Source organism: Nerophis ophidion, linkage group LG17, assembly GCF_033978795.1.
Source record: "Nerophis ophidion isolate RoL-2023_Sa linkage group LG17, RoL_Noph_v1.0, whole genome shotgun sequence".
In the NCBI taxonomy this organism is placed as follows: domain Eukaryota; kingdom Metazoa; phylum Chordata; class Actinopteri; order Syngnathiformes; family Syngnathidae; genus Nerophis; species Nerophis ophidion.
The window spans coordinates 23,443,260-23,461,664 of NC_084627.1; the positions used below are offsets into that span (position 1 = coordinate 23,443,260).

Consider the following 18,405-nt stretch of genomic DNA (forward strand, 5'->3'; position numbering starts at 1 on the left):
GTCTTTCCAACGTGTCCTGGGTCTTCCCCGTGGCCTCCTACCAGCTGGACGTGCCCTAAACACATCCCTAGGGAGGCGTTCGGGTGGCATCCTGACCAGATGCCCGAACCACCTCATCTGGCTCCTCTCGATGTGGAGGAGCAGCGGCTTTACGTTGAGCTCCTCCCGGATGGCAGAGCTTCTCACCCTATCTCTAAGGGAGAGCCCCGCCACCCGGCGGAGGAAACTCATTTCAGCCGCTTGTACCCGTGATCTTATCCTTTCAGTCATGACCCAAAGCTCATGACCATAGGTGAGGATGGGAACGTAGATCGACCGGTAAATTGAGAGCTTTGCCTTCCGGCTCAGCTCCTTCTTCACCACAACGGATCGATACAACGTCCGCATTACTGAAGACGCCGCACCGATCCGCCTGTCGATCTCACGATCCACTCTTCCCCCACTCGTGAACAAGACTCCTAGGTACTTGAACTCCTCCACTTGGGGCAGGGTCTCCTCCCCAACCCGGAGATGGCACTCCACCCTTTTCCGGGCGAGAACCATGGACTCGGACTTGGAGGTGCTGATTCTCATTCCGGTCGCTTCACACTCGGCTGCGAACCGATCCAGTGAGAGCTGAAGATCCCGGCCAGATGAAGCCATCAGGACTACATCATCTGCAAAAAGCAGAGACCTAATCCCGTGGCCACCAAACCGGAACCCCTCAACGCCTTGACTGCGCCTAGAAATTCTGTCCATAAAAGTTATGAACAGAATCGGTGACAAAGGACAGCCTTGGCGGAGTCCAACCTTCACTGGAAACGTGTCCGACTTACTGCCAGCAATGCGGACCAAGCTCTGACACTGATCATACAGGGAGCGGACTGCCACAATAAGACATTCCGATACCCCATACTCTCTGAGCACTCCCCACAGGACTTCCCGAGGGACACGGTCGAATGCCTTCTTCAAGTCCACAAAGCACATGTAGACTGGTTGGGCAAACTCCCATGCACCCTCAAGAACCCTGCCGAGAGTATAGAGCTGGTCCACAGTTCCACGACCAGGACGAAAACCACACTGTTCCTCCTGAATCCGAGGTTCGACTATCCGGCGAAGCCTCCTCTCCAGTACACCTGAATAAACCTTACCGGGAAGGCTGAGGAGTGTGATCCCACGATAGTTGGAACACACCCTCCGGTCCCCCTTCTTAAAGAGAGGGACCACCACCCCGGTCTGCCAATCCAGAGGTACCGCCCCCGATGTCCACGCGATGCTGCAGAGTCTTGTCAACCAAGACAGCCCCACAGCATCCAGAGCCTTAAGGAACTCCGGGCGGATTTCACCGATTCTGTTGACATTTTTTGGGACAGAATTTCTAGGCACAGTCAAGAGGTCGAAACGATCCGGTTTGGTGGCTGCAGGATTAGGTCTCTGCATTTTGCGGATGATCAGTTCCTGCTGGTTTCATCTGACAAGGATCTTCAGCTCTCACTGAATCGTGAATTGGTTCGCGGCTTTGTGTGAAGTGACTTGGTTGAAAATCAGCACTTCCAAGTCCGAGTCCATGGTTCTTGTCTGGAAAAAGGTGGCGTGCCATCTCCAGGTTGGGGAGGAGATCATTCCCCAGGTGGAGGATTTCAATTACCTCAGAGTCTTGTTCACAAGTGAAGGAAGAGTGGATCGCGAGATCGACTGGTGGATCGGTGCAGTGATGCAGACCCTCTATCGGTCCGTCCTGGTGAAGGAGCTAAGCCAAAAGGAAAAACTCTCGATTTACCTGTCAAGCTACCTCCCTATCTTCATGAGCTTTGGGTTATGACTGAAAGGGGCTCTGTCTTAGAGAGAGGGTAAGACGCTCTGTCATTCGGGACAAGCTCAAAGTAAAGCCACTGCTTCTCTGCCACATTGAGGGGAGCCAGATGAGGTGGTTCAGGCATCTGGTCAGAATTCCCCCTGAATGCCTTCCTGTAGAGGTGTTTAGGGCACATATGACAGGTAGAAGACCGTGGGGTCTTCCAGCTAGCCTGGGAACACCTCGAGATCCTCCAGGAAGAGTTGGACAAAGTAGCTGGGGAAAGGGAAATCTGGGTTTCTCTGCTTAGGCTGCTGCCCCCGCGACCCGACTTTGGATAAGCGAAAGACGATGGACTGATGGATTGAATGCATGCCATAGATATGATCAAAACATGGTAACAGTTTTATCTAAAGTCCAGTCAGGGTATATTTTGAAATAAAATCATATCATCTTTGCACTGATTTATGCATTAATCTCATCACTGACCAACCTCCCGTTAGGAAATCATCTGCAGTTACGGTAAAAGAACATGTACAGTCAAAATAAATGGTGTGATTAATCTGTGTATATACGTACATGATTAATGCGATCATCTTTTGTGATTATTAGTTAACTCGTTATTTTCAAACAAAACCTCCAAAGTTTGTATCCTGTCTTCAATCTCACCGCACGTCCCTGCTCTAAAATCAGAAAAATATGTGAGTGTTCAATCTCAACCCCCTCGTTCTGTGTTGGTGCTGCTCACACATAACACGGCAAAATACCGGTGTCAATGCATTGATGCATATTGGTCTTTAGTCAAATCTCTAACTTTTTCAATCCAGACTGTGCAAAGGAGCTGGACATTGTGATCGTCCTGGACGGATCCAACAGCATCTATCCCTGGACCAGCATCATCGACTTTCTCATCCGCTTCATTGAGAACATTCAGATCGGACCTAACCTCTCACAGGTCAGTTTCCCTAATGACTAAGATGTTTTTCAACTATTGTTTTTCACTTGTGGGTTATTATTAGAGATGTCCGATAATGGCTTTTTTGCCGATATCTGATATTCCGATATTGTCCAACTCTTAATTACCAATACTGATATCAACCAATACCGATATATACAGTTGTGTAATTAACACATTATTGTGCCTAATTTTGTTGTGATGCCCCGCTGGATGCATTAAACAATGTAACAAGGTTTTCCAAACTAAATCACCTCAAGTTATGGAAAAAAATGCTTACATGACACTGCCATATTTATTTTTGAAGTCCCAAAGTGCATTTTTTTTTTTTAACATGCCTCAAAACAACAGCTTGGAATTTGGGACATGCTCTTCCTGAGAGAGCATGAGGAGGTTGAGGTGGGCGGGGTTGGGTGGACGGTGTTGAGGTGGGGGGGCAGGAGGTAGCGGGGAGGGAGTGTTGTATATTGTAGCGTCACGGAAAAGTTAGTGCTGCAAGGGGGTTCTGGATATTTGTTCTGTTGTGTTTATGTTGTGTTACGGTGCGGATGTTGTCCCAAAATGTGTTTGCAATTCTTGTTTGGTGTGGGTTCACAGTGTGGCGCATATTTGTAACAGTGTTAAAGTTGTTTATACTGCCACCCTCAGTGTGACCTGTATGGCTGTTGACCAAGTATGCTTTGCATTCACTTGTGTGTGTGAAAAGCCGTAGATATTATGTGACTGGGCCAGCACACAAAGGCAGTGCCTTTAAGGTTTATTGGCGCTCTGTACTTGTCCCTACGTCCGTGTACACAACGGCGTTTTAAAAAGTCATACATTTTACTTTTTTAAAAACCGATACTGATAAATTAGAAACCGATACCGCTAATTTCTGATATTACATTTTATAGCATTTATCGGACGATAATTTTGGCAGGCCGATATTATCGGACATCTCTAGTTAGTATGCCATAAAACAGGGGTGTCAAACTCATGTTCAACAAGGGCCACATTACAGTTGTGGCTGCTCTCAGTGGGCTGCTTGTGACAATGTATATATATATGAACTATAATGTAAAATTGGATTTGATTAATAACATTTTTTACGTAGAAATTGGTAGACAACCTACGTGCTTTTGAAATCATAAGTCAGGGCACAGATATTTTATTCTCAACAAAAATTTTTTGAATATATGTTAATAACCCAGGTGTGTTGCAACTTTTTCCAACAAGACCACATACATTTTGATATATTTTTTTTGTAAAAAATATTAAATGCTAAAATCAGATTTAAAGAAGTGTCAGCTTTGTGTTATCGGTTAAATGTACTACTATAAATTATAACAAAGGTAAAAAAACAACAACAGTTCAAATAAAATAAGATAAATCAAAAAGACATAATGTAATTGAGAAAAAGTTCCAATTTTGACGCTAATAACTATAATAATACTAATATAATGTCTTTAAATACTGGATGTAATATGTCCTTTTTTGTCTTTTAATTTTTTTTTTACAAAAAGAAGTCACAATCACAACGTTTCAGTATCAGACACTTGCTCAAAGAAGTTTGGACATGCCTGAAATAGTATCAAATGTTTAGCTTTTGTCACATTACATCACAATTTGTTGCACTTTTTTTTTTTTTTACATTTTTACTGTATTTTTATCCAACGTTATGCTGCGGGTCTCATCTTGGACCCCAGTGTGTTTATATAGTGTTTTTTTTGCACGGTCAGATAATTTCTCAAGTTTAAAAGACATGCAATTTTAGGCAGTACATGCAATTTTTCTGTCAGAATTAAAAAAACAAATACGGTTAGTAAGAAAGATGAAATGCTTTATTGATACACATCATTTCCAGGCTTTGAATGTGGCGGGCCAAATTTGGCCCCTCGGGCCTTGAGTTTGACGCATGTGCAACAGAACAAGCAGCAAGTGAATTGCTCTCATAATATTAGCACTTGCAACTAGTACCGTATTTTTTGGACTATGAGTCGCAGTTTTTTTCCTAGTTTGGCCGGGGGTGCGACTTATACTCAGGAGCAGAGGTGGGTAGAGTAGCCAGAAGGTGTACTCAAGTAAGAGTACTGTTACTTTAGAGATTTATTAATCAAGTAAAAGTAAGGAGTAGTCATCCAAATATTTACTTGAGAAAAAGGAAAAAGTATGTTGTGAAAAAACTACTCAAGTACTGAGTAACTGATGAGTAACCTGTTTGTTTAATGATTACGGCAACAAATAATGCACAAAAACATAAAAATAGCAATGAGCAAATTCATAGCCAGGAACATCTCTTAAGCAACTAAAACAATAATATATATTAAATAATAATACATTAAATTAAAAAAAATAAGGCAAATTGAGCCACAATAACTTAACAGCACCATAGGCTCAGTAGGCATTCATCGATTGATTGATTCACTGAAACTTGTATTAGTAGATTGCACAGTACAGTACATATTCTGTACAATTGACCACTAAATGGTAACACCCCAATAAGATTTTCAACGTTAATCAATTACTTAATAAATGACCAAGTCATATATATATATATATACACAGTATATAATTTATAGTTATTTATTTTGCCGTTTTTGTTGACATGTTAAAGGTGTTTTAATGAATATACATGCATGTTCAACATATAGATTCCTATCTTTCATGAAGACAAGAATATAAGTTGGTGTATTACCTGATTGTGATGACTTGCATTGATTGGAATCAGACAGTATAGTGCTAATAACGTCTAAGTTTTCAAATGGAGGAGAAAAAAAGCATCTTATTTGTCCAGCTTCCATATTCGTTTTTATACACTTTACGAGAAATACATTGGCGGCAAACTCCGTAGCTTGCCCGCTTGTTTGCGCTGGCTTTCGGAGACTCTTATTTTGGTAGCGCAGGCGCGATGGAGCGGCACTTTTATTGTGAAGACAGGAACTGTGCGATCAGTCTTTAGGCTTTTGACGGGAAGTACAGTTGAAATAAAAAGTGTCTTTTTTCCTTTACACTTTTGATTGATTGATTGATTGAAACTTTTATTAGTAGATTGCACAGTACAGTACATATTCCGTACAATTGACCACTAAATGGTAACACCCCAATAGGTTTTTCAACTTTTTTAGGTCGGATTCGACGTGTGACAGTCACGTGACCGCCTGGCTCTGTTTGATTGGTCCAACGTCACCAGTGACTGCATTTGATTGGTGAAACGCAGGCATGCGTAGTTCCTACTTTGAATGCGTGTCTGACAAAATCAAAACAAACAAAGTGTGCACTAACAGATCGATAAAAAAAAAAAGTAGCAAGTAACGAGCTGATTGTAGATAAATGGAGCGGAGTAAAAGTAGCGTTTCTTCTCTATAAATATATTCAAAAAAAGTAAAAGTATGTTGCATAAAAACTACTCTTAGAAATACAATTTATCCCAAAAGTTACTCAAGTAGATGTAACGGAGTAAATGTAGCGCGTTACAACCCACCTCTGCTCAGGAGCGACTTATGTAGGAAATTATCAACACATTACCAAAAAATATCAAATAATATTATTTGCCTCATTCACGTAAGAGACTAGACGTATAAGATTTCATGGGATTTAGTGATTAGGAGTGAAAGATTGTTTGGTAAACGTATAACATGTTCTATATGTTACAGTTATTTGAATGACTCTTACCATAATATGTCACGTTAACATACCAGGCACCTTCTCAGTTGGTTATTTATGCGTCATATAACGTACACTTATTCAGCCTGTTGTTCACTATTCTTTATTTTTTTTAAATTGCCTTTCAAATGTCTATTCTTGGCGTTGGGTTTTATCAAATAAATTTCCCCCAAAATTGGGACTTTTATTCCAGTGCGACTTATATATGTTTTTTTTCTTCTTTATTATGCATTTTTCTGCAGGTGCGACTTATACTCCGGAGCGACTTATACTCCGGAAAATACGGTAGTAAGAATATCCCTAAAATGTGTATCCATTTACTACAGCTTGTATATATTTCCATATTTACCAGTGTTTTTTATGGCTGCATCGATCTGCCCGGTAGCATGTGGACTTTTCCAAAGGGGAAACTCTGGAAAATAAGTCACATCTTCCATGGCCGCTTCAGTCTTTTAAAAAAAGCCCCACCCGAGTCAACCACATCCTCGGTAGAAGACGAAGAAAGGGGAAAAAGTAGCTCACGTTTACCAGAACAACCGTGTGCTTTCCAGGTGGGCATCGTGTCCTACGGAGAGACCGTCACCCACCGTGTCAATCTGAGCCAGTTCGACAACACCCCCGCTCTGCTGGACTTCGTCAAGGAACTTCCTCAGCAGACCGGCTTCAAAACAATGACTTTCTTGGGCATTGACACTGCCAGGTACTCCACATTCGCCACGCCACTGAGTTTGAATGTGCAGCCCAAAAATTTATGTTGGATCATTGCGGTCGCGCATGAGTCAGAAGCCCGTAATTCAAATTGAACTTGGCAATCAAAGTCTTAAAAGAAAACAAGCACACCCGCGCTCGTTGTAATCATAGCAACTTGTGTGAAAGCATGCATGCACTTCCCCTCGCTTAGGACGGAAGCCTTCATGCCGGAGAGAGGGGCACGGCCTGGTGTGAAGAAAGTGATGGTGATCGTGACGGACGGCGAGTCACATGACTTCCATAACCTCAAATCGGTCATTGGCGATTGCGAGGAGGATGGCATCGAGAGGTTTGGCATCGCTGTACGTTGAAGTAATGTTATTTATTGTATTATCCTTACCTTAACAGCTACAGTGGGGCAAAACAGGATTTAATCAGCCACCGATTGTGCAAGTTCTCTCACTTAAAATAATGACAGAGGTCTGTAATTTTCATCATAGGTACACTTCAACTGTGAGAGACAGAATTTAAAAAAAAAATCCAGGAATTCACATTGTAGGAATTTTAAAGAATTTATTTGTAAATTATGGTGGAAAATAAGTATTTGGTCAACCATTCAAAGCTCACTGATGGAAGGAGGTTTTGGCTCAAAATCTCACGATACATGGCCCCATTCATTCTTTCCTTAACACGGATCAATCGTCCTGTCCCCTTAGCAGAAAAACAGCCCCAAAGCATGATGTTTCTACCTCCATGCTTCACAGTAGGTGTGGTGTTCTTGGGATGCAACTCAGTATTCTTCTTCCTCCAAACACAACGTGTTGAGTTTATACCAAAATGGATACATGGATTGGGAGAATGTCATGTGGTCAGATGAAACCAAAATAGAACTAACAATTACAAAGCAACTGAGAAGACATACAAATACAGTACTTAGACCCAATAAAATAAAAACAATAACAAGAGCAGTTGATCAAATTAAAATTTCCCAGAAAAGGTCATTTCCTTTTTTTTTTGTAGAATTTTCACAATCATACCGTGAAAGTTAAAGCTAGCAGCTAGTTAGCCTGGCCTAGCTGAGCCGACTTGTGGGAAACACGATGTTTTGTCATACATAATGAATATGTATCATTTATAATTGTGATTTCAATACTGATTAAAACAAATATTTTTATATTTTTGGCTATAATTCTTTTTTGTGGATAGGCTGACTCTCACTGTTATGACAAACCTACCATAAAAGGGAGTAAAGGGTAACATTCCAAAATAAACAGGGGCTCAAAATATTATTTTCCCGTAAGATGATTGACCTTGTTTTCGAGAATTTTCATAATTATACTGCTAAAGTGAAGTTAGCAGGAAGTTAGCTTAGCCTAGCTTAAGCTAGGCATAATTTAACCGACCTGCTGGGAACACAGTTTTACTTAAAATCTGGAAGAATAGTGATTATTAATTATTTTAATATCGATCAAAAATATTTGTGATTTAATTTTGGCCAGGAATGTGCAGCCCTAATTTTTTTTATTGCTTTTTGTGGATGCCATGAGATTCTCCAATCAAGCCTACCATAGCTTATCCCACGTTTTGTTTTCATTTTACCTAATGAACTCATTAAATTTATTTGTTAATCGTGACTTCAAAATTTATAGAAATAATTATGAATATTTTTTGGGCCATTATCGTGCAGCCCTAATGTATTTTATTTCTTTTTGTAAATGATAGCAGTTACTTTGCATAGCTTAGCTTTGAAGACTTAAAGACTTCAAAGTCTTTGAGCAACTAAACCAAAACATTTAGTTTTACTTAGATAAAGCCTAAAAATAGGTTATAAGTTAATCATCTTTTATTTTTTTAATTTTATTTTTACCCCTAACTGAGCCTGACTAGGTATTTTCTGCCAATTTAATTGTTTAATCCTCTGCTGAAATCTCAACGTTCATGCTGGTTTGTCTTTTCAGGTTTTGGGAGACTATAACCGACAGAACAAGACTGCTGAAGAAATGCAGAAGTTTATAAACGAGATTGCGTCCATTTCCAGTCAGCCTTTACGAGATCATTTCTTCAACGTGTCAGATGAGGTGGCACTGTTAACAATCGTGGATGCGCTGGGAAGCAAGATTTTTGCCCTGGAAGGTAATCAAACACACATACATACTTGCTACGAATGACGAATTAATGTAAATTTAATAGTACCTTAATATTTAACAAGGTTTTTTTTTTAGTTGTAATTCACAAAATCCGCCAGGAGGTAGAAGAGCAGCTACTCTCTGAAATGGTGCTTTATTCCATTGGTGTGCTAAAATATTTGACAAAATGACAAAATGATGACTAAGATTGTGGTCATTTACGCCTTTTTTACGCTTTAACTTTTCCTTTTGCAGCCACGACTGGGAATTTCACCTCCTCCTTTGACATGGAAATGTCCCAAGCTGGTTTTAGTGTCCATGCTTCCAAAGTAAGTCCAACTATTTATCGTCACAAGAATACACAAACACGACTAAGGGGTTGCAACAGTCTGTATGTGCTTTAAAAAAGGCAGTAAATCTACCCCACAGGGGGGTCGGTTTTCACAAAGAGAATTTGGACAGCTGATGATGCGGTCCGTTACGGTTGGTCACATGGTTTCAATTCTCGCTGGTAATACAGATGTACAGCGCCAACTTTCAGCACTTTAACTTATTGAGTTACTCAATCACTCTAATATGTACAATATGTGCAATTTAAACTACTTTACAACCAAATATATATATTTTTTTTTACTCTGAAAAATAAAATAAATCGTTGTTGTATCCATGTTTTACCACAAGTTTCTTTGATAAAGCGAATCATTATTTAATACAGGGCTAGGTTGCTAACTCAACAACAGCTCTTGAACGCATCATAATTCCCTCAATTCCCCCCAAAAACGGATGAACTCTCTGGACTATAAAGACAATATAACTAGAGATGTCCGATAATGGATTTTTTGCCAATATCCGATATTGTCCAACTCTTAATTACAGATTCAGATACCGATATATACAGTCGTGGAATTAACACATTATTATGCTTAATTTTGTTGTGATGCCCCGCTGGATGCATTAAACAATATAACAAGGTTTTCCAAGATAAATCAACAAAAAATGCCAACATGGCACTGCCCTATTTATTACTGAAGTCACAAAGTGCATTATTTTTTTCAACATGCCTCAAAACAGCAGCTTGGAATTTGGGACATGCTCTCTCTGAGAGAGCATGAGGAGGTTCAGGTGGGCGGGAAAGGTGGGGGTGTAGGGGGGGGGGGGTATATTGTAGTGTCCCGGAAGAGTTAGTGCTGCAAGGGAAAGGGGTTCTGGGTATTGGTTCTGTTGTGTTTATGTTGTGTTACGGTGCGGATGTTCTCCCAAAATGTGTTTGTCAATTCTTGTTTGGTGTGGGTTCACAGTGTGGCGCATATTTGTAACAGTGTTAAAGTTGTTTATAAGGCCACCCTCAGTGTGACCTGTGTGGCTGTTGACCAAGTATGCTTGCATTCACTTGTGTGTGTGAATAGCCATGGATATTGTGCGACTGGACCGGCACACAAAGGCAGTGCCTTTAAAGTTTACTGGCGCTGTGTACTTCTCCCTACGTCCATGTACCACTCTGTACAGCGGCGTTTATTAAAAAGTCATAAATTTTACTTTTTGAAGCCTATACCAATAATTATGAAACCGATAATTTCCGATATTTCATTTTAAAGCGTTTATCGGCCAATTATATTGGCAGTCTGATATTATCGGACATCTCTAAATATAACATATGTCCATAAACGTGGATGCATATGCAAAAGTGCAATATATTTATCTGTACAGTAATCTATCTGAACTTTCTTTTGTAAATGCAAACACTCTGCACCTGCACTACCACAAGCTATTGCAAGGAAATTGCGTTCTTATCTGAACTGTAAAGTTCAAATTTGAATGACAATAAAGGAAGTCTAAGGCCCCGTTTACACTAAGCCGGTTACACTAAGGTTATCCAGGCTAAATCCCACTTAACCTTATCATTGTCCACATACACACACAATGGTCGTTTAAGACCCCCCAGCCCCCTCCATCAGCCGGCGCAACGCGACCTAATACGCATGCGTGGACAATGCGGACATCATAGTCACTTCTATTGTTGCTTTGTGTGCAAGTTCTTAAATGTAACTTATCTGAACAATATCCAGTGTTGTGGTATTTCAATTAACTGAAATCCAGTGTGCTGTGGGGGCCTGTTGTAGTGAATCACACCTGAGCCCTCATCCATCCATTTGCTACCGCGTGTCTCTTTTGGGATCGCTGGAGCCTATCTCAGCTGCATTCGGGCGGAAGGCGGGTACACCCTGAACAAGTCGCCACCTCGTCACAGGGCCAACACAGATAGAAAGACAACATTCACACTCACATTCACACACTAGGGCCCATTTAGTGTTGCCAATCAACCTATCCCCAGGTGCATGTCTTTGGAGGTGGGAGGAAGCCGGAGTACCCGGAGGGAACCCACGCAGTCACGGGGAGGACATGCAAACTCCACACAGAAAGATTCCGAGCCTGGGATTAAATTCAGGATTACTCAGAACCTTCGTATAAATTAATAAAATCTTTATTGGACACCAAAGTAAAGAACATTTGCCAACACTCAATCTCAGGATCTAGATATCTGGTCAGGACACTCCTCACACTTTTGCCTCCACCTTCATTGTTCAATCCTTTTTGATTACTTTATACACTCTGGACCTAGACGTTGAATCCACGACATACATGGCGGACAATAACTGATACAATCTGATTTGCCAGTCCAAAAGCATTTGTCGTCCTTCAACAGCCAGGTAATACAAAGCACACGCTAACTTTTTTATCGCATCCACGGGAGCCCGCATTCTCGTTGACTGTTCTTCGACAAATGAACAAAGTTTTTCGGTAAGTAGAATCACAGTTGACCTGGATATTCGAAAGTTCTCTTGTCCTCTGAGAAGTGTTGTATCCCAAATGGCTGCAATCGCTTTCTAGCTCTTAAAGGGGAACATTATCACAATTTCAAAAGGGTTTAAAAGAAATAAAAATCAGTTCCCAGTGGCATGTTGTATTTTTTGAAGTTTTTTTATTTTTATTTTACCGGTCTCCGAATATCCCTAAAATAAGCTTTAAAGTGCTTGATTTTCGCTATTTGCGATGCTACTATCCATTTCCCTGTGACGTCATACAGTGCTGCCAATGTAAACAAACAATGGTGAATAGCACAGCAAGATATAGCGACATTAGCTCGGATTCAGACTCGGATTTCAGCGGTTTAAGCGATTCAACAGATTACGCATGTATTGAAACGGATGGTGGGAGTATGAAAGTATTGAAGAAGAAACTGAAGCTATTTAGCGAATAGCTATTGACGCTATTCAGAGCCATAGCATGGCCAAATAGCTGCGTTAGCATCGCCGGTAAAGTGTGCGGACCAAACGATCAGGACTTTCGCATCTTGTGACACTGGAGCAACTTAAATCCGTCAATTGGTAAGTGTTTTTTTCGCATCCACATAGGTGGAATGAAACGTAATACAGTTGCAAATGCATCTGCAGGTTATCCATACAGCTCTGTGCCATGTCTGCTTTAGCACCACCGGTAAATAGCATGTTAGCATCGATTAGCTGGCAGTCAACATCAACAAAACTCACCTTTGTGATTTCTGTGACTTTATCGTTACAAATGCATCTGCAGGTTATCCATACATCTCTGTGCCATGTCTGCTTTAGCACCGCCGGTAAATAGCATGTTAGCGCCGATTAGCGTAGCATGTTAGCATCGATTAGCTGGCAGTCACGCCGCGACCAAATATGTCTGATTAGCACATAAGTTAACATCAACAAAACTCATCTTTGTGATTTTGTTGACTTTATCGTTGCAAATGCATCTGCAGGTTATCCATACATCTCTGTGTCGTGTCTGTCATCGCCGGTAAAATGTGGAGCCACTTTGGTACATTCAATGGGGGTCTGGCGGCAGACACTTTCGCATCTTTGGGCCAGTGGTGCAACTTGAATCCCTCCCTGTTGGTGTTGTTACACCCTCCGACAACACACCGACAAGGCATGATGTCTCCAAGGTTCCAAAAAATAGTTGAAAAAACGGAAAATAACAGAGCTGAGATCCAATATTTACAATGGGTTGAAAATTAAAATGGCGGCTGTATTACCTCGGCGACGTCACATTCTGACGTCATCCCCTCCAGAGCGATAAACAGAAAGGTGTTTAATTCGCCAAAATTCACCCATTTAGAGTTCGGAAATCGGTTAAAAAAATATATGGTCTTTTTTCTGCACCATCAATGGTTGGGGACCTCTGTCTTAAGGTATTCATGTGTGATTTCCACAAGCGTATGTACAAGAAGGAGAAACACGGGAATGTCTGGATGACTCGCCTTCATATTTCCAGTGGTTAGCTCCGAGTTACGAAACCGCTTTACTATGACGCTGGCTGTGGCGCGTTCTTTCTGGCGTCACTTCCTGTGTGGGGCGCAGTCTTTCTGCCGTCACTTCCTCTCCGAACTCAGTTTGTAAACGATCAATGAGTCCATACAAAGCTAAGAGCTGGCAATTCAAGAAATACACGACGCACTTACCTGTGTAAAAATTTGTCCGAGAAGGGGACCCTTAAATGCTGGTTTAGTGTGACTGAAACGGGGCTTAGGCTAAATAATTATTCGCTTAAGGCTTAGTGTAGACATAGCTTAAGTCTAAGTCTAACTGCCAATTTCATTTACAAGAATCGGGGTTCCTAACCTTTTTAACTTCGGGGCCCACCTTTTCCACTATAAAGGGGCTCCGGGCCCACTTAAATATTAATACTGATTTAATAATCTGACTCCTGATTTTAATCACATTTAATATTTATATCTAACCTACTAACAGTTTACAACCTTGTCAAATAAAATGAAAGCATGTGCTAATCACAAAAAAACATAATCACGGGTTAGGCCAGGCTGATTACAAACATATTCAGCAAATATACTGAAATAAAAAGGGACTTAAAATAATGAAAAATACATTTATAAACAATAACGCAGTGCTAAAATACATTTATTCTAGCTAAATAAATATTAATATATATGTTTCCGCGATAAACTGTCAATAAAATTAAAGTGCAAATGAAGTTACAGCTTCACCCCTTTAGTCATAATTTTTGCGCTTAAGAAACGTTTCTATGACTTAAGCTCCTGACTTCTTCTGTTTGTTTGATATTGTCATTACTGCCACAAGTGGTGGAAAAGTGCATTACAACTAAGTACTGCTGCGGCCCCTATGGAGGACACAGCTGAGAAACACACATTTTTTGGTGGCCCTCTAGTGGGAACTTGTGGCCCGATGGTTCAGAAACACTGTACTAGAGTACACACGCATAATTTATTGAATATTACAAAAACATTGGCCGCTAGGCAGACTTAAAATTGGCAGACATTGCATTGGCCTACAGCAGGGGTCGGCAACCTTAACCACTCAAAGAGCCATTTTGACCCGTTTCACAAAATAAAGAAAACTATGGGAGCCACAAGACTCTTTCGAAATTTAAAATGAAATAACACAGCGTACACAGTTTTATTTTGCTTTGTGCTATGTAATAACCAGGGATCTCAGACACACGATCCGCACCTTAATATAAAAATTTAATATTAGTGCAAGTTTTATTTAAATGTCGCTTTTCAACATTACATTTGCCGACCATTTCAATTTTTTCGGGAGACTATCGAGTTTCACAGTTACCTTTGTCTCGGCTGTTTGCTGGTTTTCACTCAAACAAAAATAATAAGGGCTTGCAATGGTGACAATGCATTTAACGCCTTCCACAACCATAACAAAGAGCTTCCTAGGTCGTTTGCATATTGTAGATGGCTTCTGCAGACACACACAAGCAACTGCAAGGCATACTTACTCAACAGTCATACAGGTTACATTGGGGGTTGTGATATGAAAAACTTTAACACGCTTACTAATTTGTGCCACACTGCGAACCCACACCAAACAAGAATGACAAACATATTTCAGGAGAACATCCGCACTGTCACACAACATAAATGCAACAAAACAAATTCCCAGAATCCTAAGGAAATCCCTACTCTTCCAGGGGCCAATATACATCCACACTAGCACCAAACCCCGGCCACCTCAACCGACACACGGAGGGGTGGGGGTGGTAGTGGGGGCTGTATAATGGAGCCCGGAATAGGTATGATGCATAGGATTCAGGGTATTTGTTATGTTGCGTTTATGATGTGTTACAGTGCGGATGTTCTCCCGAAATGTGTTTGTCATTCTTGTTTGGTGTGGGTTCACAGTGTGGCGCATATTAGTAAGAGCGCTAAAGTTGTTTATATCACAACCCTCAGTGTAACCTATATGGCTGTTAAACAACTATGCCTTGCAGTCGCTTGTGCGTTGAGGCAGCAGCCGCACGCTAGATGTGGCCGGCCGGCACTCAGATATAGTAATAAAGCGGACACTACGACATTGTCGAGAGGACGCTGAAGGCATTGCCTTCACGGCACGGCTTTAATACTGTTGTCTGGGTGAAAATATGTTAATTTTATTTTGGGTAGAATCCTGCGAAAGGCAATGAAATATTGAAAAATTCCCGGAATAATGGGGGGGTCGGCAAGTGTGCAGCTAAGCCGCATCAGAGTGTTCCAAGAGCCGCATGCGGCTCTGGAGCCGCGGGTTGCCGACTCCTGGCCTACACCATGAGTTGTTTACTATTATGGATGAGTGCATTTTACATTTCACATTTACCAATTAGGGAAAGTAATTCATGTGTTTGCTTTTTCTTTCTTTCATATATCTGGTGTATGCAGTTGAGAGATGTTTCATGAAAGAAGAGTGTGTGCCTGTAAAAAAAAGTTGTACATGTTGCCAAGTGAAGCATCATGCCAATAAAGACGCAAAAGGACAGAGAGAGTTGACACACTAAGGAAAATGTTTTCATCTATAAGGATTATGTGTTCAATTTATTTGAACACATGTAAAAGGCAACTGACCTTTTGCTTAGCCACATTGCCGAAATGCAGAAATGCCAAATGCAAAATGCCAAATGCAAAATGCAAAATGCAGGCCAATCACAGAGCAGCACGGAACATCTCTGCCCCGCCCACGGACACTTTCCCGATGGCGCTTTATACGATTTGAGAATACTTTTTTTATTGACCATTGATTGTGCAAACATGCAATCATACATTCGTATACATATGCAGTTAATACACAGAAGAAACATAAAACCAATGCTTTTTTTCCCATTTAGAACAACATAAACAAAACACAAAGATGAAAGGTGCAATAAGACATTCTAAGATTAAAAAAACAAAACGTTTAATTCTTGTATTTTGTATTGACAAAATACAACCATGCCCGTAACTACTATTGAGGACACCAATATCATGTCCTCTGTATTTTTTAAGTGACAAAAAGAAGATGATATGACTGACTGCAAATCTGTGTAAGATATTGTGTACGCTGTACATCACCATGCCGTAGATCAGGGGTGTCAAAGTCTAGGGCCGTGGGCAAAATACAGTCTGCAAATGAATGAGCTATGGCCCCCAAGGTTCAAAGTTTATTCGTCACATGCAGAGTAACCACAGTGAAATTCTTTTTTCCATGCTCTTTAGATATTGCGTATAGTGGGATCCAAACACTAGTTGCAGAATCTAATACACTAAATAAAAAAAATTTAATAGCTCTGATGTACATTAATTACAAGACAATAAGTTGCTCAATAAGTCACAGTAGTTATGGTCGAAGTATCTGCACAAGTAGAAGTACAGTAGTCAAATACAGTACCAGTGCAAGATCAAATAGTATAGCAGTATGTACAGTATAGGAAGCAACAAATATTAAGTTGTCTACAGTTCTTTGGCAGTTGAGTAGTGACAGTAGTATGAACAAAGGAAATGGAACAGTATGACTTCTTTCTACTCTTGTTATTACATTATTTTTTACATTATTTACAGTCATTGAATGAAGAGTGGGCTTCACGGTAGTCCTCACAATACGAAGGTCCTGCAGTCCTGGGTTCAATTCCAGGCTCGGGACCTTTCTGTGTGGAGTTTGCATGTTCTCCCCGTGACTGCGTGGGTTCCCTCCGCGTACTCCGGCTTCCTCCCACCTCCAAAGACATGCACCTGGGGATAGGTTGATTGGCAACACTAAATTGGCCCTAGAGTGTGAATGTGAGTGTGAATGTTGTCTATCTGTGTTGGCCCTGCGATGAGGTGGCGACTTGTCCAAGGTGTACCCCGCTTTCCGCCCGATTGTAGCTGAAATAGGCACCCCCGCAACCCCAAAAGGGAATAAGCGGTAGGAAATGAATGGATGGATGAATAAAGAGTATTGTAGTCCGGTAATTACAGTGGTAAGTAAAGTGATTCTTGTGCGTGCGGTTTTGTGCAATTGTGATAAGTATTAATCAGCGATGCAGTAGAGCAGTCTGATGGCTTGGGGATAGAAGCTCCTCCTGAGTCTCTTCATGTTGGCCATGAGAGTCCAGTAGCACTGCAGCAGTGAGAAGAGGCAGTTGGTTGGGTGGATGATATTTGATTAGTTTTAGAACCGGCCTGCAGGCCACAGCCGCCTGCTGTTGTTTTGCATGCACCTATACTCCATTAGTGTTGGCGCTCTAAATTTTCAAAATGGGACCCCATCAAGTCATAAAAATGGGGTTCCACAGTAAAAATTTTTTGGTCCCACTTTTTTGAACCGTTTGAAAACAAATGAGAAATGTATTCATTATCCTGTTATATCTCACATTCTATTTTGTGTTGTAGAAAAAGATTGTCATAAACGTTATTTAATTAATGAAAAAAATAATACAAGAGAAAACAATTTTTTATGCAGCTGAGATGGGCACCAGCGCCTCCCGCGACCACTAAGGGAATAAGCGGTAGAAAATGGATGGATGAATGGGATGTTAATGTATTCATTTATATTCAGTTATTCACTTTCTTCTTTCCTTCATGGATCCAAACTTTACCACTGCCGGTATTATATTCTATATTTTTATTGTAATATTTTCAGAACATTTTCTGAAAGTAAGACAAAGAAAACAATCTGAAGTTTTCTTTATTTTTTAGTTTTAATGCCATGATTTTAATAGTCTGGCCCACGTGTGCACAGATTTTCCTCCAGGCGGCCCCTGAGCTAATATGAGTTTGACACCCCTGCGGTAGATCGTCCTATCTCAATATACGATCTTTGGTCAAGCATGGCCCGCTACAATTTCAGAATGAAATCCACTTTTACTTTAAACATGATCTAAACATTATACTGACAAACACTAATGTTGGACCTTACTTACAAACAAAA

At 40.8% G+C, this 18,405-nt stretch overlaps 1 protein-coding gene across 1 annotated transcript in view; it reads left to right on the forward strand.

The window, feature by feature from the left end:
• itga1 (integrin, alpha 1) overlaps nucleotides 1–18,405 on the forward strand; it is a 186,066-nt gene that overhangs the window by 116,810 nt on the left and 50,851 nt on the right. The window contains exons 6-10 of the mRNA XM_061876612.1: nucleotides 2,602–2,729; nucleotides 6,923–7,071; nucleotides 7,273–7,423; nucleotides 9,020–9,194; nucleotides 9,443–9,516. Of these exons, the coding sequence (XP_061732596.1) occupies nucleotides 2,602–2,729; nucleotides 6,923–7,071; nucleotides 7,273–7,423; nucleotides 9,020–9,194; nucleotides 9,443–9,516 (677 nt within the window). The remainder of the gene's footprint in view (nucleotides 1–2,601; nucleotides 2,730–6,922; nucleotides 7,072–7,272; nucleotides 7,424–9,019; nucleotides 9,195–9,442; nucleotides 9,517–18,405) is intronic.